Source organism: Notechis scutatus, chromosome 1 (assembly GCF_049901735.1).
Source record: "Notechis scutatus isolate UNSWTSFEM ecotype Mainland chromosome 1, rNotScu1.2, whole genome shotgun sequence".
Lineage (NCBI taxonomy): Eukaryota > Metazoa > Chordata > Lepidosauria > Squamata > Elapidae > Notechis > Notechis scutatus.
Genome location: NC_142009.1, coordinates 185906785 through 185932914, shown reverse-complemented (window position 1 = coordinate 185932914; position 26130 = coordinate 185906785). Strand labels below are relative to the sequence as shown.

General features: G+C 36.3%; 1 protein-coding gene across 2 annotated transcripts in view; it reads right to left on the bottom strand.

Moving 5' to 3' along the window:
• CCDC141 (coiled-coil domain containing 141) overlaps nucleotides 1-26130 on the bottom strand; it is a 127590-nt gene continuing 101460 nt past the window's right edge. For both annotated transcript variants that reach the window (XM_026668060.2, XM_087949666.1), the window contains 7 exons: nucleotides 24381-24493; nucleotides 23857-23988; nucleotides 19382-20265; nucleotides 14786-14958; nucleotides 1135-1289; nucleotides 915-1044; nucleotides 1-832 (listed from right to left, as the gene is read on the bottom strand). In XM_026668060.2, coding sequence (XP_026523845.2) covers nucleotides 795-832; nucleotides 915-1044; nucleotides 1135-1289; nucleotides 14786-14958; nucleotides 19382-20265; nucleotides 23857-23988; nucleotides 24381-24493 — 1625 coding nt within the window. In that variant the 3' untranslated portion in view covers nucleotides 1-794. The remainder of the gene's footprint in view (nucleotides 833-914; nucleotides 1045-1134; nucleotides 1290-14785; nucleotides 14959-19381; nucleotides 20266-23856; nucleotides 23989-24380; nucleotides 24494-26130) is intronic.

The following is a 26130-nucleotide window of genomic DNA, read 5'->3' as shown; positions in this document are numbered from 1 at the left end:
GTATGATTTGTTTCTTCATGACAAAATAGAGGGCTGTAAGCCACCCACTGCAATTGAAGGGCAACCTTTTTTAAAAAAAATAAAGAAGTACAATAAAACCCCATAAAGTCCCGTATCTTGCCACATTTATAGCTGTGAGAGCTTCATTTGCCAGAAGGTTCCACACCTTCCTACACACTACAATACTGGAGCTTCCCTGTGGCCACACAGTATGTGTCCAGTGAGGGGACTGACTACAGATTGACTTTTAAATTCTTATTCATCAGAAATTCTGTTTAGTAGGCAGCATTAGCCCATACCCCATTATTGTCCCCTCCTGATACCTGAGATAACCTTAATTATCTGAAAAAGCCATTGGCCATCAGTGTATTATGTACAATGTACATAATCACGAGGAGAATTTCCTTACCATGTATAATCTTTACTTCATAAATCACAACCACTTATAGGGTTCCTCTGCTTTCAGTTTTGCCTCTTTGGAAGAGGCAGTGTGGTGAGTTTGAAAACCTGAGTCTGCTTGTGGCCCTTTGCCTCATGGTTAACGTTAGCTGCTTTATTGATGAAAAAACACACAATATGAAAAGAAGACAATAGTCAGAAAACTTTATAAAGAAAACACTTGAGGGGCTCTTCCTGTGCTTCCAAAGGCAAAAGGAACTTGAACTGAAGTTACCTCTTGGAATGTTTTTTTGGTTTGATTTTGACCTCTCAAGCAATATCGATCTTGACCTTGTACCGCTCAGGGTGTGGCGGTCCTCATTTCTCCCAGCAAATGGCCTTTCTCTTGATTTGATTTAGTCTTGTGTTGGGGATAGGTCACTTTTATTTTTCTCTGAAACAAAATGGAAGTGTCAGATAGCACGGGAACAAGGTCTTCCTCATTTATTATACTAATGTGGTCTAAGTCCAGTTACCTATTACTCTGATGAAAGCTGAGCAGTGCGCCTCCCCTAATTCATTAGTGGCAAGACAGATATATTTTCCAGTATCAGCAACAACTGCATTTCTTTTTACAAGGTAGTAGATGTCCCCTAATTTCTCAATCTGAAAAAAATAATAATGAAATATGAACAGAGATTAGTGCTGAAATGAAAGTCATAGGCCACTGTCCCCAAAGGAAACATTTAAACATACACTTATTTCTCTTGCTGCCATTCTGATGCCATCTTTTGTCCAAATGACATTTGGCCTTGGCTCTCCGTGTATTGTACAGTGTAAATCTAAATCATCACCTTCTTGCAGAATGAGGTGTCCAAATTTGTTTATGAAGTTGGGCTGTTTTCCTTGTACTGACGAAGGAAGAGAGACACAAAGAAAGCAAATATATTGTGCTTAAAATAACAGCATTCAGCTAAGAAATTGTTAGACACCACAGAGAAGCGATTTATAGGAAACTGAATCACATGCAACAGATGTGGGGTTAAACAGGATTGCAACGTGAATATGACCGTGCAGCAGAATGGGACTGTTAAAACTAAGGGTGCAGCAATTAAAAAAAATAGTTTTTAAGTTACAGAAAGTAATAGTTCCATTCTATCCTGCAAGTACTGTATAAAGTTCTGGAAAGTATTAGCGCCATTGGAACAGGTGTGGAGAACCATAACAAAAATGATCAAAGGATTGGAAAGTGAGGTCATGTTCCGAGGCTGAAACAGATCTCTGAGCACAGAGGACTAAGCTGTAAATCCCACTGCCGATTTCTCACCCTGCATTTAGATCTATTTCAGTCATAAGGCCTGCCTGAGGCAAGATGGGGAATCTGCTGCCGCTTCCAAGCAGCAATTGGAAGAAATGTATTTTTTGGGAAGAGATTTGCAAGAGACGCTTGATTACCAAGCTTGGATTTGCTGAGAAATCTCTCTTCCCTGGTTGACCAAGAAAGACACTTTCTGACTGAGCACTGGATCTCTGCAGCTGCTTCAGTTACAGTGCGAGATCCCCACACTGCTCTGAGCACTTTAAGCTCCCAAGCATGGAGTTTATATTTCAAATGTAAACTTAGACTTGTGTAATTAAAAAAAAAAAAAGACTGTGTGGAAAGACTCTGAAATACTTACAAATGAAGGAACGGTTAGTGAAGATGTCCAAACTTGCAAAGATGAAAAATTAACGTTTGATTATGGATAAGACAATAAGTATATTTGTTAATAATTGGAAACCCTTTACAGATCTTTTGCTGAAAATTAGGAGTTTGATGATTAGAAAAAGGATAGAATATGGAGGGAAGGGAGCATAATGTAACTTTAGATAGAGAAAATTTACACAATTGCTGTAAAGAAGAAGCTGCTACTCTCTATATTTTTTCTGGGTTTTTTTTCTGTTTCACTTTTTTGTACTTTTTTTCTTCCATTTCTTTCCTATTTACTTATCACTTTTCTTTTACTTTTCGTACTTTCCTTTCTTTTTTTTCTTTAAAATTTGATGCTTTTACTTTGAATTTTTTTTTTAAATAAAAATTAGTTTTAAAAAAGATGATTACAAGGGCACTAGGACTAGGAGGAAAACGGAGAGGATGAATCATGTTAAGCCTTGAGAAGAAATCACCAGGAGGATATTATGACCTTTAAAACCTGAAAGAGGAGGAGGGACTTGGTCTGAAAGATCAAGATTTCTTTTCAAGTGCAAAAGCACAGGACATGAAATATAAACAAATAAAATAAAATAATACGTTTGCAATGAAATACATCTTGATCAAATGCTATGGAAAACCACAGTGATAGGACCAAAATTAAAAGCAGTCAAGCAGAGCCTGAATCCTGGTGAGGGTGCTTTAATTTGGGTTCATGCAATAAACAGATGATGCTACATCTTTGGAGTCTTTCATAAGCTGCAGCAAAGATTTTGGAAGTAATAGAAAAGTATGGGATCTGTAGGTATGGTATTCATATCAACATTCTGCCTGAGAAGCTATGCTCACATGCTAGGGATGCTACTGAAACCTCAATTGCTTTCTGATGTTGTTTTGCAGATGAACTAAACCTTTCAGAACTACAGAGCATAAGGTACTTGATCCCACTGGGGAAGCCCAGGTTGTAGTTCTGTCTTATACAGCAAAGCTGATAGTGACTCTAGGCTAGCGTTTCCAAACTTGGCAATTAAGGTATGTAGACTTCAACTCTCTGAATGCTGACTGGGTATTTCTGGGAGTTAAGATCCGCATATCTTAAAATTGCCAAGTTTGAAAAACACTGATGTAAAATTATATTTATCTGGAAATATAAAGAAAAATATTTCCACAAGGAAATGTTCCTGTTTGCACTGTGGCACAAATTATTGGGGTCTCCATACCTGTGCTGAAAAGATCCAGATGAGAGTTAAATAATAGCAAAGGCAAACATAAAGCTTTTCCCTTCAACTAGTCATCATTTGAAATTTGACACATCCAAACTTCAACTAAATTGGCATGAAATAGTTATAGAAAACTTCTTTTATCATCTGGATTTTTGCTGTGGGAGGTCTAAGAAAATAAATAGCAGTGCACAGGTCTTTGGTATTGTATTATCAGTGATATTAGCATTTCTGAAGAAAGAAGTTCATTAAATATCACTAGGGAGATGACAATAGTGACTACAAACTGCTGCAATTACACAAAGTTGTGTTATAAATAGGAAAAAAAGGAAGCTGGTATAGAATGCTTAACACGTTACTTTTTTCACTTTAGCAATCCCACTTACACAAAAATAAATCAGGTGTGGTTAAGCAATATGGACAGAATCATTGCTTCTTAAGGATAAAACAATTTTTAGTCTTGGATTAAGTGATTATATGAAGATTTGAGAAAATGTAAATCTCCTGACAAATTCCTCTGCAAATAGATACTTTATGAACAAAGGGGAAGGGAGATAACTAGTTCAATTCCCCTGCTAATCTGAAAAATAAAATAAAATAAAATAAAGAACTTTAACCAAATTAAGACTTTCTATCTCCTTCCTGAGGCATCATATCATTATCAACAGTAGTACTGGAGAAAACCAAGAGCCCTTCATTTGTTGATTTATGGCGGTCAGTTTTTCTGTTTTGTTTAGTTCCTTAGTTGTGCATTTATGCTGTATTGGACAGTGGGGAGTACTTTGATAACTGAAGCTAATAATTAAGGGTAAAGAAGAATACTCAGAGATAGGTTGCAGGAACCACAAAGAGATTAAGAGCAAAATTTTGCAAGAAACTTGAAACCATAGAATTGACAGAGGAAAGCTTCTTACATGCTTTAAAAGAAAATGACTGGCATACAATGTTATAAATGCAAAAATATTGTTCAAATTAGATTTTCCCCAGCATAGACTTCTTGAGATAGAGGTTTACATGGGAGAAACAATTTCCTTATAATACTTTATTTTTCTTTTTAGTTGGCAGATATGAAATTGCATAGAAACAGACCCTCTTCTTAGTAAAAGACTAACATAAATTATTATAAAATAGGCATTTTGCCATGGAAACAATACAACTGAAGCAGGTGCATTGTTTACATCTCTTTGTAGAGTGAGATATTTTCTTATGATTTCTATTTCAGACTCTATTTACCCATGGGGGCTTTTCACTTAAAATTCACAAACAGCAAACAAGTTTTTGCAGTAAGTCTGTTCACATAAAATCACAAAAGAATCTTGTTAGGCATATGTTAATCCTGGTATAAATCTAACATAGGTTTTTGTACCCCCACCAAAATATTTGCATATGTGAGCATAATCTGTAGAAGTAATCCTATATTCTTCTGAACATTTCTGAGAATACCATGGAGAGCCAAGAAAACAAGCAGATGGATCATCAAATAAATCATCCCAGAGTTTTCACTTGAGGCAAGAATAATGAAAATTCACAGAATATCGGAGTTGGAAGGGACCTTGGAGGTCTTCTAGTCTAACACCCCACAAGCAGGAGACCCTATAACATTTCAGAAAAGTGGTTGTCCAATCTCTTTTAAAACCTCCAGTGATAGAGCACCCATAACTTCTGAAAGCAAGCCATTCCAGTGATGAATTGTTCTAACTGCCAGGATATTTCTTCTTAGTTCTAAGTTGTTTCTCTCCTTGATTAGTTTCCATCCACTGCTTCTTGTCCTGCCTTCTGGTGCTTTGCCAAATAGGTTGGCTCCTTTGTGGCAACCCCTGAGATATTGGAACACTGCCATCATGTCACCCTAGTCCTTCTTTTCATTCAACATTCCTAATTCCTGCAACCGTTCTTCATATGTTTTAGCCTCCAGTCCGTTAATCATCTTTGTTGTTCTTCTCTGCACTCTTTCTAGAATCTCAACATCCTTTTTATATCGTGGCAACCAAAACTGGATATAATATTCCAAGTGTGGTATTGCTGTCTCAAATTATTGTACAGACATATTATGCAAGGACCTAGTTGTCAGGAAAAGGTTCCAATGTTAGAAAAGGGGGAATGAAATAGAAGAAAAGGATGATCAGAAACAAGACAGACAAACTTAGTGCAATGAATGCACCTTTGGAAGACTTGACAGAATAGGTTAGGGATAGATCATCATAGAGAAAGCATGAGTCATTCTGTGTCTGAGATGGGTAGTCTCTAAATTTGATATAACAAACAAACAAACAAATAAATAAATACTTATGTGCTCACTAAGAGTCGACACTGACCACATAATAAATCAATCTTATATTAGTAAGCAATTGAGGCCTACACAGAGACAGACTGAGCCTTCTTTCACTTTAAGTAGAAGTATTGCAAAATGATTTATCTTTGCTTTTAAAAACTGGCATGATAAATATTTCAAGATATGGCAACACTGTCATCAAATGACTGTAGGAAGATGAGTAGTCCTTAATGGGTCTAAGTCTACATGGAGGGAAGTAAGCAGTGGGGTGCCACAAGGTTCCGTCTTAGGCCCAGGACTCTTCAATATCTTCATTAACGACTTAGATGAGGGAATAGAAGGGGAACTTACCAATTTTGCAGATGATACTAAGCTGGCAGGAATAGCTAACACCCAAGAAGATAGGCTCAAGATCCAGATGGATCTTGACAGACTAGAACACTGGGCCGTATCTAATAAAATGAAATTCAACGTAGAGAAAAGTAAAGTCCTACACTTAGGCAAGAAAAACCAAAGGTACACATATAGGCTGGATGAAACCAGGCTCAATAGCAGTAACTGTTAGAGGAATCTAGGAGTCTTAGTGGACAACCAGCTAAATATGAGCCAGCAGTGTGCAGCAGTCACCAAAAAAGCTAATGCAATCCTAAAATGTATTAATAGAGGGATACAATCAAGATCAAGGGAAGTACTAATACCACTCTATAAAGCCTTAGTAAGACCACACCTAGAGTACTGCATCCAGTTTTGTTCACCACATTATAAAAAGATGTTGAGACTCTAGAAAAAGTACAGAGAAGAGCAACCAGGATGATTAGGGGACTGGAGGCTAAAACATACAATGAACAGTTGCAGGAACTGGGCTTGGCTAGTCTAGTAAAGAGAAGGACCAGGGGAAACATGATAGGGGTCTTCCAATATTTGAGGGGCTGCCACAGGGAGGAAGAGGTCAAGCTATTTTCTAAAGCACCTGAAGGCCAGACAAGGAATAATGGATGGAAACTGAACAAGGAGAGATTTAACCTGGAAATAAGGAGAAACTTTCTGACAGTGAGAACAACCAACCAATGGAACAGCTTGCCCTTGGAAGTTGTGGGAGCGCTACCACTTGAGACTTTCAAGAAGAGATTGGACTGCCATTTATCAAAAATGGTGTAGGGTCTCCCGCTTGGGCAGGGGATTGGACTAGATGACCTACAAGGTCCCTTCCAACTCTGATTATCTGTTATCTGTTATCAATCAGCCTGGACTTAAGGGACCCATTTTTCTTGTCATCCCTCCATTACTTGGAATTTAAGATTGAGGTCTATTTCCTATATAGGTCCCTCTTCTTGTGATTTCTAATTCCTGAGGTTATTACATATGTGTTATGTGTTAGCCAGGGGTAGGATTCTACCGATTATTACATATGTGTTAGCCAGGGGTGGGATTCTATAGAACCAGTTCTAACCGGTTCTATAGAACCCCTTCTTAACTTTCTATGCAGTTCGGGAGAACTGATAGTTAGAAGAAATCTCCTTTTGTTTTTTTCCACCCTTATTACATTCTTAGCAGTATGCTTAGACTTACTGTCTCCGAAGGAGGTTTTTTTCCTTTCCTGATACTTTCTTAAAGGGGAAGGGTTGTTTTACGCTTTTTACACTGCTGTTGGGAGGAAATGCTCCCCTGGAAATACTTCCAGCTGGCATGCAATGATCAGCACTTTGAAGAAATAATTGAATAACGAAGCAGAGCTGTGGAAAGAAGCTTTTTAATGACAAGGAACCAAGATGAGTGACATTCAGCAAGGCTTCTTGGCTAGTTAGAAAGATTGACATTCAAACATGAGTTTACATACCCTTTCTGAGTTTTGGTCTAAAACTGGTTTTTAGTGAAGTTTAATTCTGTCCTTGGTGTCCTTAGTGATCCTGCGTTTGTTGATGGGATAATTTTCCCTATTCAGCTTTGTTGGAAGGAAAAAGATTAATCTCTGTTCCTGAAAAAAACAACTGGGTTGAAAAATCTGGCTAGTTCCTGTGTCTATTTGTTCTGGTAATTGATTTAATAAGCAACAGCTACTGTTGTGATTTAATTATTTGTATTGTGTTTGAATTTTTTCCTGCCTCATGGTTTCTTTTTCTATCTGGGGAGGGAGTCTTTCTTCACTGCTTTAGTGGTATCTGGCACTGTCCTTTTGGGGTGTACTTCCAAGAGGCAGGATGCAAGCTTGGCACTGATTTTTTACTGCCTTTCTGGGGGGCATGTGACCTTTCCTTAAATCTGGATGATTTCCTTAGGATATCTTGTGAGGTGAGTGAGACCAGCTTTAAGTGGTACAAATGGACCTAAGGATTGCTTTTCCTGGGTGTGCTTTTTCTGGAGAGCTTAAATGACCTTTCTGCTAAAGATTTTCACTTTATGAGCAACAGATGGCTGCTTGATAGTTATCACTGCATTTTAACTATTTTAATTCCTCAAGGTGCTCTGGCACCCTGCCTGATTTGTAACTCCAGCTTGCAGCTATTTTTAATCTAATGATTGGTATTTAGTGCAGCTTTTTGCAAGCAAAAAAGCCTTTTGTATTTTTGTACAGGTAATCCTTGACTTACAACAGTTCCTTTAGTGACCATTCAAAGTTACAATGGCTCTGAAAAAAGTAACTTATGACCATTTTTCACATTTACGACCGTAGCATCATCCCCACTGTCATGAGAGGCCAGGCGAGGAAAAACGCCCCTTGATGTGAGTGACCTTGAGTTGGCCATGCCCACCCCACATGACCACCAAGCCACACCCACCAATTAAACCACATCCACAGAACTGGTTGTTAAAAAATTTAAATCCCACCCCTGGTGTTAGCTTTGTTGAAGAAGACACAAAATATTGGATTGTGATTTATTTCGATCCATTTTCTCCCTGTGAGATTCCAAAACCCCAAAATGAATATTATTAAATGCAGAATTGCTTTCTCATCATCTTTAATTTGTCTACCCTTTGAAACATTGAGTAACTAATATTTCCACAAGTACAATTTATGAAAGATTAACCAACTAATATTGCAATTTATACAGCATGGTTTAAAGTGAGAATCATTTATCTTCTGAAGAGGTCCACAGAGAAAGATATAAACAAAACATTCTCCAACTAATGCAGAAAGATAACTTTCTGGCTTGTGACTTCAGAGAAAAATGAACACTACTTAGTTTAACAGTTCTTTTTTCCAACTTGGAAATTTTGCTGATTACTGGAAACTAGTTGATGCTTTGTTTTTCTAAAAAATAAATAAATTGCACATACTCGTTGAGTAGACACTTACTGGAAGAAAAACGTAAATGAGGCACTGGGGAAACCAAGCAAAAACATGAGTTTTCTGGTTTTTCTTTCTCTGGTACAAGATTGGCCCTGGATAGTGCTTGGATAAACTAATCAGAAAACACCATAGCAGGTGACTAGATTGAAAATAAGGGGGAAAATATCTAGCTCAACTAGAGTAAATCTTTATCTTTATTCCCAGCTTCATTTCAGTTGTAGTTACAGAGCTCCCTTCCCAGATGAGTTTGCCTTGCTTCATCTTTATTCTAAGTACTTTACTCTAATTTTCATTCAGTTAGGCTTGCAGAGTGGCTTATAAAACCCATATGAACAAGAAGAAATTAAATAAGGAATAAACCAATATAGCCCAGTACATAACCATAAAATATTTTGCAACCGAATGGACAATGGGGATGACAACAGGAAAAAGAGGACTGCTGCAGCTGCTGTAATCCTCTTCCAGACCACTGTTAAAAGGGTAGAAAACTTATCCTTTTGGGGAGGAGGAGTCAAATGGTGACATGCTAGGAGCTTATCCTATTTTCCATTCAACCATCTTAGTCTCATTTCGTGGGATTGAGAAATACAGCAGAATACAATCCAGACACTACAACTCAATTTTTAAACAAATTGATTTGTTTAAACAAATTAAAACCTGATTCCAGATTACCTGGAATTGTGCGTGCAATTTTTTCTTTCCATTTACCTATGCATTATACAATATGTTTAACAAAGGACATATGATACCCAACAAAATATATTTTGGAGAGTCCAATGAACCAGAAAAAGTCTTTTTTGTTGCATTATTCTACTTTTAAATAAAACTAAATGTACTTGTGTTCCTGGGATGATTAAGTTTGGAATACAGAGTACTCCAATTCTCTATAAAACATTATTTGTAAGCAATCCAATATTATTTTTCTAATCTTTAAAATTTGTTGATAATATTGTTGACGTAGCCTATATAAACACCTTTTCCAATGCTTACTGGAGCTTCACAGGCTGCTAAAACTTCCTAATGAAACAAAGAATATAATAATCTCCATTTAGTTTCCTTTGGTAATTTACACTCCCTTTTAAAAACACTTTAACAGTCTTAAAATATGTCATTAATAACCAAATTAATGATGACGATCCAATTTTGTAATTATGCTCTGCAAATTAAAGTTTTACCACCACTTTTAAAAGGACTTCTTTCAGATAGTCAATTTTTCAAGAGAATACCCAATATGTCTAATCACCTTAAGTACTTAACTGACCCAATATGTCTAATTACCTTAAGTGCTGAAATATCACCAAATTCCTTCTGTTGTTACTGAAATTAACAAGTACAGCCTATGATTCAAAAGACAATCTGAAAAACTGAAATCACCATTATTATATAAAAACTAAAACTTTAGGAGAGAAATCTTTGATATTTTACTGTTTCATACAAAATTTATCATTAACTTGCCAACTTATTTACAAAACACAATTAAAATAGGCAAAACTCTCAAAATGTAGATCAGTCTTGAAGCCATGTTTATTTTCATCCCATTTATCTTTCTCCACAGAATCTTAGGCATTTTGATCAATCATTTCATGTTCTCTTTTTTTCTGTACCACTTGAAACCTTTGCTTCTACTAAACAGCATATTTTCCCAGGAATAATTATCCCACCTATTTAGTAAAAAAATAAACAGTAAACAAATCCTACATTTACATAGTTCTTTGAATACTTTATTGTCAATGGGCAGGTTTTTAGAGTTATTCTAACATATTTTATATCTGGAATTGTTTACCAAATTGCTATACCACTTCTTCAAACCTTTATTACAGAAAAAGGGATAGGGATTTTTGTTATATGCGGTGCAATAGAAATAGTCTGCAAGTTGCCACCATCTCCACAAGCATGCATTTTTAATTTCCTTTTTTTTTTCTGTTTTCTATCTATTTCAGTTTCATTGCACCTACATTAGTCTAAGCAACTACAAATTTGAACAACAAAAACAAACAATAAAATTAAAAATGATTAAAACCAGTAAATGGTTGATCAGAATTCACTCATAAAGTCTTATACATCACTGACTGCAGGGACAGTGTGTCCATCTTTTTTTTTTCAAGCACTGGGAAATGTGTTCCTCACTGATGTGCCTTAATGTTAGGGGGCCAACAAATTTTAGGTACACTCTTCCTGCTTCCAAATACAAGATTGGATTAGCTTCAGTGACCACTAAGCCATTAACACATTCTTGCACTGAAGCATTCTTCTCTCTTTAGGATTTCAGAAGGACAGCTCCCCTCAGAGAGACACACCAGGTTAGAGAAAAAGCAGCCAATGAGTCTCCAGCCCGCAGACCTGCTTTGTTTTAAAAACTAGCGTATCAGTTGATAAAATAAATTCCACAAAATTGCCAAGATGGAAAACAAGAAAAGAAACAAGGTCTGTAAAAGATCTCCAAACCAAGAGAAAAATAAAAAAATAAAAACTAGAATTCAGAATTACATCATCCAATTCTTACATTTTTCCTAAATAGGCAATTTACTCACCTAAAACATAGTAAAATGTCAATATAATTAAAAATTGGCATTCAATAAAACCAGGCTCCCTTTTGCTCTTATTCTGTACCCTTTTACTATTCTCATTTGGTTGAACTCTGTACTATTTTAGTTTGCCACAATGGGGCATCTGGATCCCATAAAACAATCTTCCCTTTCAAAGTATTCAAGTACACCCTCTTCAAAAGGACAGGCAGAAATGCAGTTAGTACAGGACAGTGATCTCACTGTTCTTCTGTGAAAATGAACAGCAATGAGCGTTTTAAAATTTAGTTTTGTTTCAAGCTATGCACTTAATCAGCCAAAAAATTTAAACACTTAACTCTCTTGGTTTGTTTGTTTGTTTTGATCAGCCACAAATCTGTAGGCAAAAAAGTACTAGCTATCCACCAGAGAAAGCTTTCTTATGAATAACTGAACTAAATAATTATCTAATGTTATCATCTGCGCATGCCAACCACCTAGGATACCTCAAGGGTCACTGAAAGCAACATATTATCCTGGCTTGAAACCTCAAGTTTTCTATGTTGCTGTTAAGCTTGTCCTTCTTTCATTCGATGATGTACCTCAAAAAGACATTTTGGGAGGAATCCCAAGATCCATTAATTGATTACGTAGGTTTGCCATTTAATATTACCAAAAAGATAGTAATAAATTTCAATCTCTTACAGGTGGACTCACTTAGGCCTTTTTTTTTTTTTAATGGCATGTGATGATAGAATTAGATCACAGGATCTCAAAGGTTGGAAAAACACAAGTCCTGCAAATTAAGACATTATTGAAAGAAAGTATCTATAGCTGTTGCTCAGAGACATTTAGTTGCACTTTATGTCCTGTCATAAGTTATTAATTTGTCCCCTTGATTTCATAAAACCTGAGCATATTAATTTTAACTCAGACTGGGTGTTTAGTAATCCTTTACAGTAAATAAACCTTAGTTCTCTTTCTAGGGAGGAACTATTAATGGAGTAGAAAAAGCAAAATGGACCTCTTTTTTCAATGTATGCAATTCTGAATTTTTGTAATCAGTCCCAAAAGAAGTATTTAATTGGACACAAACCTTCATACATTCATTTTTCATGAACAAACTACATTTAAAGAAAATGTTACACATGACCTGCAAAATATTTTCTATTCATTGAGTTAGCCTAACTTTCCTCTCTGGACCAGCCAGTTTTCACTTCACTTCAGGAACTCAAAAAGAGTTCATGTTTTACAGTACTAAATAACTAATCTGTGTATTAAACTGTGCTACTAAACTAAAACTGTGAAATATTTTAGTTTTACAGCAGTATAGAAAATCTGATGGAAGTCCTTTAAAGCATCATATCCTCACATAGTATATAGTCTTCTACTGCATACTGTAGGATTTCTTGCCACTTTGCAAATTTGTTCCAAAAGATTACTGTATCTTTTTTTTACACATATTTCATAGAACAATTGTTATAGAAAAGTCAATTTTCAGTTAAATATACATTGTTGTCAACCATGCTTTAGATGACAGAGATGCATTTTAAATCTTTTTTTTAATAATGGCAAGAATTCATTATGAATACTGTGTTATTTGAATACAGTGAGAGTTTATAAGACAAATCACTCCTTAAAGACCATAGCTTCTTTTCTTCCCATTGTCAAAACTCACAATAAGTTGAAGAATCAAATTTGCTACATCCATTGGAGCGAAAAAAATATAATGCTGTTTCTTTTATCACATTTAAAAAGTAAAAACTAGTTTTGTCACTAATGCTATTTTTTACTGTTGTCAATTTTTCATTATTTTAACAATTTAAAATTATTTCTGTTATTTGCCTTGGGCCTGTTATATTTTAAAAAAAAAACTTTTCGCTCATTTGAAACAAATACTTCTCATCTTTCTGACAACTAATTGTTTGATGTTCTGAATTTTTAAAAGAATAAGTATTGTGTGTTGTGTGTGTGTATGTATGTGTATATGTATATATGTATATGTATATATATATTTCTTAAGTTTTCGTGGGTACTTACATGTATGGTATTCAGCTTTGTTCAGGTATTTTCCCATGTCTTTATAGTTGTGCTTTTAAAGTTGTAGCAAGGTTTTGGCAGAATCTCATCTTCTATCATCAGGCTTCTGTATTGTGTTCGTCTGTGAGTCAGACTTTCACAGCCGTTTATATATATATATATATATATATATATATATATATATATATATATATATATATATATATATATATATATATATATATATATATATACTTGATACCCATGCTTCACTATGAATCTATGTAGTCGGGCTTAGTTTTTGGGGAGGAAAATAAGGGGGGGAAAATTCTGCCTCTGCCTACCAGCATCCAGCAGTATTCATCTGGCTAGCGTCTTGTCAGTGTGTGAGAGAGTTGAAGGCTGCTTGGAAACTGAAACAGTATTTGCTATGTGAGCAAGAAGGAGACAGAAAGAAGCCTGGGCGTGGCTTACCTCAACTGTTCTGTACTAAAGCTGCTTGGTGCTCTGAAACTAAAACTGAAACTGAAACTCCTCTCCTCTGCTTGTGGGGGAGTAGAACTCCTTAGCATCAGAGCATGTTAATAATAATATACGAAATACTAATGCTCTGATGGTCATTTCAAAAAATCCTTTCTTAGTGAGCACCTAGAAGCCAAGAGGAACATATGTGCCAAATTTCAAGTCTGAAAGCACTAGAGATTTTATGATTCTGGAGATTTTGTGATGTACACACACACATACTATTAGAGCTCTCTCTCTCTCTCTCTCTCTCTCTCTCTTGTGTGTGTGTGTGTGTTAATATAATATATATATATATATATATATATATATATATATATATATATATATATATATATATATATTCATTCATTCAATGGTGCATGTATGCGTGTATGTGTGTGTATACAATATTCAAAAAGGTTATTTTTGTCTCTATATTATTTTTTCATAAAGTAGAATCAAAACAATATATTTGTAAGCTGTACATAGAATGAAGCAAGCACATTGTGTTACACAGATGAATCATAGCCCATATTTTCTCATAATCTTTAGAGGTATATTTATATTCATACAATCATCTTTATTATCTCATTAAGAACATTTTCTCCCATGCATACATATCTCTTTGCATCATACCATTGCATTGTGGACTAAAGGATAACTTCCTTTAGTATGCCTGGGATGGGAATATCAAAAGCACTACATTCAGCGTGACCGATAAGCAAAAGTGTCAAAGGTGAAGTGGGGTGCATCAAAATATGGTTGCTTGATGTTGATTCTTTTGGTGAGTGTTAAAGTCCAGTGAAGTCAGTTGGCTGTGCTAAGTGAACAACCAGTGGGCGAGTGATGCAATCAAGTAGAAAGCACAAAGGGTTATCCAGTCTACTTTTTTTATAGATGGCCAGTTACCTTTCACTCGGAGGATGGCACTGGAGGACACTGTACCGCTAGAATTTTTAGCCCGAACCACATACAGTCCAGCATCTGAATCATACACCTTCTCAATGAACAATGTATATTGTGTATCCTGGTGTAAGAGCTTTATGTGCTCATCTCCCGTCACTCTCTGGCCCTTCTTGTACCTGGAGTAGAGAGTCAGGTTTCAAGTCAGGTTAACATGAATGTTGGATGAAACAATGATAATCTGGGGTGTCAGGTAAACTCTTATGGAATATGAAAGCAGGTTAAGAGTAGAAACCATTTATAATTGTAGATTCCTACCACATCATATTTAAAAGAAAGAAGATTTGTGGTTAAAAAATAGAAGAAAGGTGTTAGTAGCAGGAAACAAAGAAAATAACCCTAAAAACTGAAATATTCTTCAGAAATAGATCTTCACATAGCCTTTATTTGACTACAGTATGACTAGGCCAGAGGTTGAAATACTGTGTGTAAAAAAATATTTATACAGGAAGTGTTGTTTGTCTCCTGTAAATGTATCACATGCAATTAATTGGTATGATTGTTGACTTATTGTTGTAAGTGAGGAGAAAATGGATCTTAAATTCATACATTTTCAATAAAGGCAAAAACCCTGCTAGAAATTTTTATTTAAGTTTGTATCTATTAGTAAAACAGAGCAATGTCCACATGGTCTATCTCATGGCTGTGGGATGTTTTGAAGGAAAAGAACTTAGCCATAGCAATAGCACTAAGATTTATATACCGCTCCACACTGCTTTACAGCTCTTTCTAAGTGGTTTACACAGGCAGCATATTGCCCCAACAATCTGAGTTTTCATTTGACCAACCTCAGAAGGATAGAAAGCTGAGTCAACCTTGAGCCGCTCAGAATTGAATTCCTGGAGTGAGCAGTGAGTTAGCCTGCAGTACTGCATCCCAACCACTGCGTCATGACTCTTATTTGCTTAGGCTAGCAAATACTATAATAAGTGGTGCTAGCTCACCTCCTCCAGGACATACTGTCTAAGAACTCTGATGCATACTTCAGGCAATCCCAAAGCATCTGAATGATTTTGGCACAAAAATCACAAAACACAAAAGCTTTCAGTATTGAAGCTCTTGGCCAACACTGGGGGGGAAAAAGGTTGAAAGGGACTTCTCCTGGGCACTAACACAAAGGACTTCAGGGTCACCCAAACAGCATTCTTAAAGTGAATTAGGTGACCTCTTCACTTTGGTTAGGCAAATCAGAAAACTTCTGTGCCCAAATTGTTTCACTATAGTGAATTTTAGTCCCTTAGCATAGTCCTGCTCTATATGTGTGTCTCTTTCCACTACTGATGATGGGACAAAAAAAACCCAGGCAAATTCTTTGATTTTGACCATCGTTTGGCATTTGCAAGACAAGGTGGTATCTTATGGAGTATAATAAGCAGATTTTTGAACTGTAGAGCCAGTTATATCCTAAAGGTCTATCTACTAGTCTTGTTACTATTAGCAGCTATCATTTTAAACATTTTCCTAAAACGCATATAGAAAATGCCACTTTACTGTACACTGGTAGCTGACCCTTGAGGCTACAGTTCAGGGCACCACAGTTGAAAAGTACCAGATGGGTAGCCATAGAATGGAATAGGGATAGTAGCAAACAAATCCAGTTGGTCACCCAGCCAACTCTTCTTATCTTTAGAACATTTTACAATCAGGGAATTGGCAACCAAGCATGTAATCAAATACAAATGGTTGTTTTTCCCCCCATTAAAATAATATTACCATTTTCTACAGGTAAACATTGATTACTGCCAAATGCTTGCCATCAATACAGTAGAAAGAAATTTCCTTTTATTGCTAAAGTCAGGATATAATTTGATTGGTGCGTCTGTCTGTCTGTCTGTCTGCCTGCCTGTCTCTCCCCTATCTAACTATCTAACTATCATATCACTCTCTCCCTCTCTCTCTCCCTACCTACAGAAGGCCATATAAGATTATCCTCCAAGCTCTAAACTTCCTATCTGATGCTTTTCATTCCAAGCATCAAGAATTGGGGCAAGAAAGATGAAAATATGTCATCCACTACCTTCTGTCAGTCTATAACTAGTCATTCCTTTGTGACATGACTCCTACTAGTTTTCTACATAACAGTTTATTTATTAATTCCCTTTAAATACAGGATTGCGTTCATTTTGCTGTTACTGTTAAAAAGAAAAGAAAAAACTTCCTTCAATGATCACCAATATTAGAACGTAACAAGTTTTATTGAGATATTTTTTTAATTAAGGTTTGTTTTTATAAATCGTTTTTATAATACTCTGTGTACTTCAGAGATTTTTTAAGTGTAAACAGTTTATTTTATTAAGAAATTGGACAGATGTAATAGCATTTTGTGTCAAATAAAGTATTTAATCTGGGAGCATTAATGATCCAAAGGGAAAGTGATAAGGTATTTTAAAAGGAAAGAATAAAAAAACAACTCTAAGAATTGGATTAGTGATTCAGGCAAGCTGTAGTGACAGTTTTTTTTTTTAAAAAAATACCTTTTAATTATTAGCAAATTTTACCAAATGTGTTAGTTGCTTTCAGATTCGTTATGCATACTCATGAAGAAAATGTTTTTCTCTTTCAAATTCTGCTTTTTTTCTGATTTAGCACTATTGGATAGGATAGAATATTATGATTGAAAAAAATAAAAAAAATAAAAAGGCAGCTCTAGAAAGGTGAAGGGAAATAACCATTCATAAGGGATGAATTTAGAATCAATCTAGTTCTTATTGAGCTAGCTCCCTCTCTATTCACTTCCATTCTACCATGAATATACTAAGTTCTACATTTGGCTTAATACATAAATATCTGTCTCTCTCTTCATTCTTGAATTTCTTGCGTAGACATATCCTATAATCTAGCTCAGGGGTCTTCAAACTTGACAGCTTTAAGACTTGTGGACTTCAACTCCTGGAATTCCTCCTCCAGTGATGTTAGCGCAGAAATTCTGGGAGTTGACATCCACAAGTCTTAAAGTTGCCAAGTTTGAAGAGCCTTAATCTAGCCATTGCTTGATTTGATGTTGGATTGGAAATTAGAGAAGCTGTAGCCTAACAAGGGTGAGCAAGCCTACCAGAACCTTTCAAACTCTGATCATATCTTTGTAGCTTACCCTTCAAAACAAAGATCAGAAACATTAAACTAGTGTCAGAGTGGTGTAGAGGTCAACATACTGGTCTTAGAGGAGAAGACACAGATTCTAATCCACCTTCAGTCAGAGCAATTCCCCGTGCAACTTTGGGCCAGTCGCTCTTTCTCATGCCAATCTGTTTTATAAGGTGGCTACTGTGGGGGAAAAACAGCTTCTAAACAAAATACGAGCCAAAAATCTGTTAAGAGCTGGCCCAGGATGCAATGTGAAATGGGGTAGATTTCTGCTGCTCTTGCCAGCATTATAAATCTGACAGATCATCAGTTTTTATTTTGTTAAATTATATCCCAACTGTTTACAATAGTAAGAAGAACTCCTTTGAAACTCTGCTCATGAGGAATTTTTTTGGATTACCAGCTTTATAATCCGGGCACCATGGAAGAGGTGATGATTGGAGGTTCAACTCATTTTACAGCTTGACTCATTACTTTTCTAAGCTTAATTTGCAACGTGGACCTTTTTTTCTGCTTTAAACTCTTCCTGTTTAAAATCAAAGCTTGACTGGGATTCTTTTCATTCCCTAGGGCCCTTTATTATATAAATTCTTAACCTTTCTGGATTTAGATTTATAGCCAGAAATAGCAGTAAATACGAATGTGCTGTAATTACACACAAAAGATAAATGCAATTTAATTATTGTTTGCCAACTTAGGGATTTAAAATCAAATTTTCTGTGCGCTGGAGACCAGCTTTATTTAGTGTATATTTTTCTCCCATAAATACTCCCAGGAAAGTTTTTCATTATCCTTCAATATTATAAACCTTGTTTTATCCTCTTGTTAGTTGGCCAATTATACCCTGTTGGTTCTCCCACCTTTATATGGAAAGGATCTGCAGAAACAAAAGGACTTTTGGACTATCATTTTCAAAGCAAATAGATAAAATACTTGAAGCCAATTGTCTCTTAATTATGAATGCTACCGAAGTATAAATGTGAATCTTATAAAGACATTCTCTGGCAAATTTCACAAGCTAGGGGCTTACATCTATGGGCTTACAGGTCCAGTTTGAATGTGGATTGGTGGCTAGAAATGAGGTAATCTAGTATTGGTATTTCTTCTCTACTCTGTTTCTGTAGCTACAATAAAGCTAAACTTCAAACACAGAGGAATTTCTAAGAATTCAATTCTTATAAAAGGAGTTGTAATGTTTAATAGCTGGAATGTTCTATTGCTAAGTAGAAATGTTTTAACTTCACGCATCTTCAAATTCTATTTAAAACATATAGACTGAAGGTGCATGAATTATTTTGAATCCAAAACCTGACAGTAAGCGCTAATATTGTGTAAACACTGTGGGAATGGAATTATGTGGAAATGTGATGTGAATGCTGTGAGACTATCTGATTTTCAGGTTTGTGTTTGCTGGATTAGCCTATTTATATTTAGGTTTTTTCATTGTAAGCTACCCACCAGGTCAATGTAGGTTCTGGGAATCCTGTTACTTCTACTTCCAAAGTCACCGGAGCACCTTCCATGACAGTTACATTAGACAGAAGCTTGGAGAAGTGAGGTGCCTGTCCAGAGAGGCTGACCTTGCTGTTCTTTTCAGATATACTTTTAATCTCTTCTCCAGTAGCCATCTGCCTCTGACAGTTTCTGGTGGAGTCTGATTGAAAGAGACCTGAAAATGCATTGGATGAAGCATGCAGCCTAGCCTCGTTTTTAGTAAAGTTATTTCCATCATGCAATTTGCTCTGGGCTTCTCTCATGCGACTGGGAACCTCAGGGCATTGCAAATGGGTCTTGTGCACTTCACTCCTCATGCAATAGAAAGCCTTTGTCTTGAACGTAGAGGAAACAGGGGAAGTTGCGGGTATTTCAGGAGAACTATGAGCAAATGGAGATTCTATCTTGCCCTTGGAATGGCTGCTTAGGGTAGGAGAAGAAAAACTTCCTAGCTGCTCTGATATGCATTCCTTTCTGTGGCCAGGCACATCAGCAGAAGCAATAGAGGTTAAGGGATTGGAATCATCTTCCATTGTTTTACTGCCAGAACTTATTGGCATTTGCACAGTGTAAGAGCTGACATGCACACTACGGGAGCTACTGCTATGTGGTTCTTCTAGTTCTGTTTCCGAATGCAGAAGGTTGGATTCTGGGGTCTCGGAAAGTGGAGGCAATGAGATATCATCAGGAGATATACACTCATATTCCTCCCCAGAGAGTGCATCTTCTGCCAGGAGCTCAGTGTGAAAGCTTTCCTCCTTGGCAGCAAAAGACAGCTCTGGGTCCTGTGAAATAGAATCCTCAACAGCTGGGCAGATAATTGATGTCTCAGCCAAGTTCTTCTCTTCCTTAAAAGCAAAAGAAGGAGGGGGAGGGAAGGAAAGGAAGGGAAGGGAAGGGAAAGAAAGGGAAGGAAAGGGAAGGAAAGAGGGAGGGGAAGGGAAGGGAAGGGGGAAGGGAAGGAAGGGGGGGAAGGAAAGGGAGGAGAAGAGGAAATGCAAAAGATATTTTAAATAATGTTTATAAAAACTTATTTTACCTACATATTTCTTTCATATATTCAATTTTAAAGATCTGTCAGAAGGCCTATTTAATCCAATTTAAAATAATCTTTGACAAGGAGAGTAATATCATTCTGAGCAAACATAGAAATTACTGGAGTTTTTTCTATTTTTCAGAAATGTATTTTTATTGCAATCGTAGCAATGTTTTTTAAGTTTGCATCCCTGAAAAAAGTATTTATTGTGCTTTTTAATTTATTGAGCTAATTATGTAAATGTAGATTACTTTTACTGAATGCAATGAAGAGAGAAAAGTAATACTGAAGTAACATCTAATGTTTCTATTCGCACTATGATAACAAAAATATTATACTGAGAAGGAAAATATTCTGTTTCTCCCATAACTTTGTGTCCCCCCAGTGATCTGCGTTTATAACAGATTCTGGAAAAGATAGTTATTGAGATGGCCACTAGCTTGAATGTTATTATCATGAAGGATACTTTTACAGCTAGCTATTTGCCTTAATAATAAATGGGATTTGTGGTATATTATGGAGCTCAGTTTCTACAGATATTCAGGATTGAAAAGATATTTTATTTTTCAATGCACCAGCTTGGCTAGTGTAGGACATTGGATGCCAACCTAACTACATTTTTTTTAAAATCAAGAGTAAAGAGTAAAGCTCTTTTACTCCTATGTTTGATATTTGTTGCTCCCAGGAAGTTATGCAAATCCAGCTATTCATCAATAATTCAAAATTGTTGGTTTCCTTTCCTTTAAAACACATTAAACTTTTAGCTGAGGAACATTTTCCTGTTTAAACTATGATTTCCCCTAGTAGAAAACATTCAGAGATCTGTCTAGGGATCTTAATATACTTTATGCTCACCTCTGTTCTAAAAGCAGAGGCAAGAAAGAAAACTTTCTTAGAGTTTATAGGTGAGAGGCAGTGGCAATGCTTAAACATTACATGTTTAAGAATTTCTGCCCCACTCCAGAAACTTTAATAATTTTAGTAACTGAGTACATGAAAAAATGTGGTGCATTATTCAAATCCTAGGCTTTCACAGGATAATTTTTGAAAACCTGGTTGTGGATATAAAAAAAAAATGGCTGAAGCATTATTTTCTAAATAAGTAGGATACCATTATATACTGCCAATTTAAGTTACACTTTATACTAGTTATTATGGGGGAAAAACTTTTATATTTGCTATCCTTCCTTAAGCCATTCATAACTCAAAACATTTTCTTGAGGGCCTTATATTGGATGTGAGTACTGTTCTTTTGAAACCGTATTGAAGATAATAATATTTTTGCTATGGAAGATTATAGTATGAGCTTTGATGGATGACACTTGATTTAATTGGATGTGTGGATTATAGTTTGTGAGATGACCATACTTCCTTTTGTACCAATTGTTGTGGCAATATATATATATATATTCTGAGGTTCTCGCGGGTATTTGTATGTGGATCTTTGGTTATTCGGGTTTTCTCCCGCGTAAGATTGGAAGTATCTAGGCAACGTTTCGATGAAGTCTCATTCATCATCTTCAGGCTTGTGTCTTCAGCTCTGTGCTTCTCAGAGCTTCACATATATGTGTGTGTGTGTGTGTGTGTGTGTATATATAAGAAAACAAACATATATATATATATATATTGTGTGTGTGTGTGTGTGTGTGTGTGTGTGTGTGTGTGTATATATATATATATATATATATATATATATATATATATATATATATATATATATATATATATATATATATATACAGTATATATATATCCCTCTCTTCCTCTCTCTCTCCATCTCCTTCTTCCTCTCCCCTCCTCTCCTCCCTCTCTCTTTCCTCTCCTCCTCTTTTTTTTTTTACATTTTTCAGCAAGTGCAGAGTCCTTTTTTCCCACATCAACTGTTGATTTATTGTTTGCAACAGGAATTGACTGACTGGCTTGTCATCTGAGCCTGAAGTTGTGGACTGAAAGAGAATGCTGACACGAAGTCATCCAGCCAACTTTCATGATAAGGAGGGACTAGAAGTCATAACTGACAGTTTCTAGATTGGTGCCTTAACCACCAGACAAAATTGGTTCTCTAAATGTTATCTCTCTTTGTCTTTCCCTCTTATTCTTTGCTGATCTCAGAGCCTTTCCTCTGCCATTCTACCCAGGCATGGAATGCTTGCTCTCTACTATCAGATAGAATGTAGGTAACTACCTGTTAAATATTATTTATTCTTCTCATATACTTCTTCCCATAAGCTCTTCTTTCTGTTTTAATGTTAGAAAATTATTTCACTAATAGGAATAGGAATATTCTTTATTGGCCAAATTCACACAAGGAATTTGTCTCCAATGCATAAGCTTTCAGTGTAAATACAAACAACAAAGTTTGTAGTCATAGATCATGAATCATCAGATAAAATCCTTGATCTGATTAGATTCCCCTTCTTAGGAGCACTTACATAGTAACACAAATCAGACTGCCTCCAACAGACTTAACTAGGTCTTGGAATTGCAAGTAACCCTGATATATTCTGTGTCAGTGGTACCCTATATCTGCAGAGGGGGACATGCAATTTTAAGGCAGAGAAGGCCACCTCACAAATGATAATGTTGTCCTCCCTTATGTTGTCAGGGAGTTATTTCATTTGTCCTGCCTCCCACCTCCTGGAATTCGCTCATACTGGCCTGACTCTGTTATTCTATGAATTCATATTCTATGAAAAGACCAAAAGCAAAATTTCAGCATTAATGCTGAAATCTGCAATCATGATGAGCTCTTTCATTTTTTGAAGATTGAGAGAGGGGCGTTTAAGTAGAGGTCTGAAAAGGCTGTCAAAAGAGATAGTTGCTGGCCAGCATGTAACAACTCTGAGAGACAAAAATATTGGTTGTCTAGAAGTGACCGTTGTCTTCCAACTTTTCTTATATATTTCCCTATCCCTGATCCTACTTTCCAACATTATATACACAAATATAATACTCCTCAGACATATCTATCCTTCATGAATCAAGAAATGGTATATATAATAAGTATATTAATCTTTAATTAGTCTTTATGCTTCCACGAGACTCTGCTGGATTTCCTGAGAAAGATTAACCTGACTTTTCCTCCCTCTGGAAAGCAACACCATCTATCTTGCTTAATGTTACCTTTTCCGTGCTGAATGAAATAACAGTGCTTTCCATCTTAGTTATAAATGGGCTTTCAGATAATGTTAAAAAGCCTTCTCAAAAGTACACAAGCTTATGACATAAATGGATTCACTTAACTGATAAGAAAGCAAATAATTCAGTGTGGGAAATGTTTCACTAATGATACATTTTCCAAGCAAATGATTTTTCTTTTAAGAATTTTCATGCTTGAATTAATTCCCTAATATCACCCCTTAGCTTGATTTACACAACATTTACTTGGGAAAAAAGTACAAACCTGTTTCTTCAGCTCATAGTTTTTTTCTTTTATATCGTCTTTATCTATCTTCTGTTTCTGACTGTCTTGTTCTGTTCTTAGCTCATCGTCAAATTTATTAGAATTTTGTGATTTCTCCTTTAATGAATCTTCCTGTGAAACAAATCCAAAAGTAGAAGCAAAGTATAAACAATTTTCCACAGTATCCTTTCCCTGCCACGCCCACCAAGCCATGCCCACATAATTGCCCAGTAAATTTTTTTGACTCCCACCACTGGACTCTTCATATTAGAATCCAGTGTATGGATAGAATCCTGTGTCATGTGTTTAGAAATCCACTGACACCAAAGGATCCTCAGCTATTGTCTTGGAAGTATCCCCTGGAAGCACCCTTCTGCATACCCTGAATATTTATGTCTTTAGTATTCACTAGCTGGCTCACTTTCTCACTACCTTTAAATCTCTGTCCTGCATATTTTAATGGCATAAAAAGTTAATAGATTCCGCTGTAAAATTATATTTTTCCTATAGGAAGAAAATCTTACCCCAAGTTTGTCTTCAAGTTCTATCAAGGAGCTACACAATTCACTGACAGAATCAAGAACTTCTTTGTGTTTTGCTGTTATTTTTTCAATATACTTCTTTCCTTCTTCATTACCTGTAGTTTACAAAAAGGAATGATAGGACATCTGTGTTATCCACAACAATGTGAATAAAAAGCTGATAATTTGACTGGATCCCAGAAAATTTGCAACTCTTTCCCAGGTCCCGGAACCCTTTTTGCATGATTACTTAGAAATAAGTCCCAGCAATAGGTTCAGTGAAGCTTTCTTCCAGATAATTAAGATACAATGAAACAGGAACTACTTTTTAAATAAACGTATTTATTACATTTATATCCTGCCTTTTGTATGGAACTCAAGGCTGGGTATAGATTATTCCCATTTCCAACTTTTCCAACAATCCTACAAGGCACATTTGGCTGAGAGGGGAGATTAGCCCAAAGTTACCATGAGCTTCTATGTACATGAACTAGATTCTGGAGGCTTCTAGTCCAATAGAAGCACTTGATATAGCACTTTGGCCTAATGTTAAAAGTTGTGCTTTTAAAGTTGTAGCAACGTTTCGGCAGAATCTCATCTGCCATCATCAGGCTTCTGTATTGTGTTCGTCTGTGAGTCAGACTTTTACAGTTGTTTCAGTTTTAAATTTGGGGCTAGCCTACTGCTGTGCCAGAATGGTTTTTTCTTCATCCTGATTGGTTGGGAGTCTTGGTCTGTGTTTATTGGTCTTGGAGTTTGCTGTGTTCTGCTTGATTGGTGTTTCTAATATCTTCTGTCTGTTTTGTGGCTTTTTGTGTGTGTCTTGATTGGCTGGCAACATTGTGTTCCTGTATTGGAGGCTTTTAGTGCAGCTTGGCTCCGAGTAAATGGACGGCTATCATTTGTTAGGAAGCTAGGTTTCATCTGGGTGCCTGGTTGGGGTGTGTTTGAGCTGGAGGTATCAGGGGGGATCTGTTTGTGCCCAGGTGTTTGCCTGGCTTGTGGTGTGGAGATTTTTTTTGTTTGTGAGTGCAGGCTTCCAAATAATTGACAGTCTGGTGGAATCATCTCTTCTATTCATGCTTTCAGGTCTTTTTTCAATCTCTATGGCTTCTCTGATAATTCTGTGGCTGGGGTTTTCTATAGTGGCTAGGGTTTTGGTGCCATTGAAGTTGATGCTATGACCTGTGGCTTTCATGTATTGGACTAGTGAGGAAGTGTGTTCCAGTTTTTTTATTGCATTTTTGTGTTCATCCAGGCGGGTACTTATTCTTCTATTGGTCTGTCCAATGTATGTGGCCAGGCATGATGCACAGGGGACTTCATATATGCCTTGGTTTTCCAGGTCAATTTTATCTTTGGGGTTTCTAAGGATGGCTGCTATTTTTCTGTCTGTTTTGAAGGCAGTCTTGATGTGATGCCTGTGTAGTATCTTACTGATTTTGTCTGTAGTACCTCTTATGTAGGGCAGGACAGCTGTTCCATAGGTCTGTTCATCTTCTAGGTCTCCATTATGTCTCAGTGTGTTTTTGTGGATCAAGCCAGTGATTTTGCTTTTGTGGAAGCCGTTGGCTGTCAGTACTTTAGTCAGGGTGCATAGTTCAGTCTTTATGTGTCTCTTGTCTGCCAGGCGTTTGGTTCTAGCAATTAGTGTTTTGGCCACGGAGTTTATCTGTGCTGGGTGGTGGTGGGATTGGGCATTGAGGTAGCGGTTGGTGTGTGTTTTCTTCTGGTAATCTATATCTCTATGTCT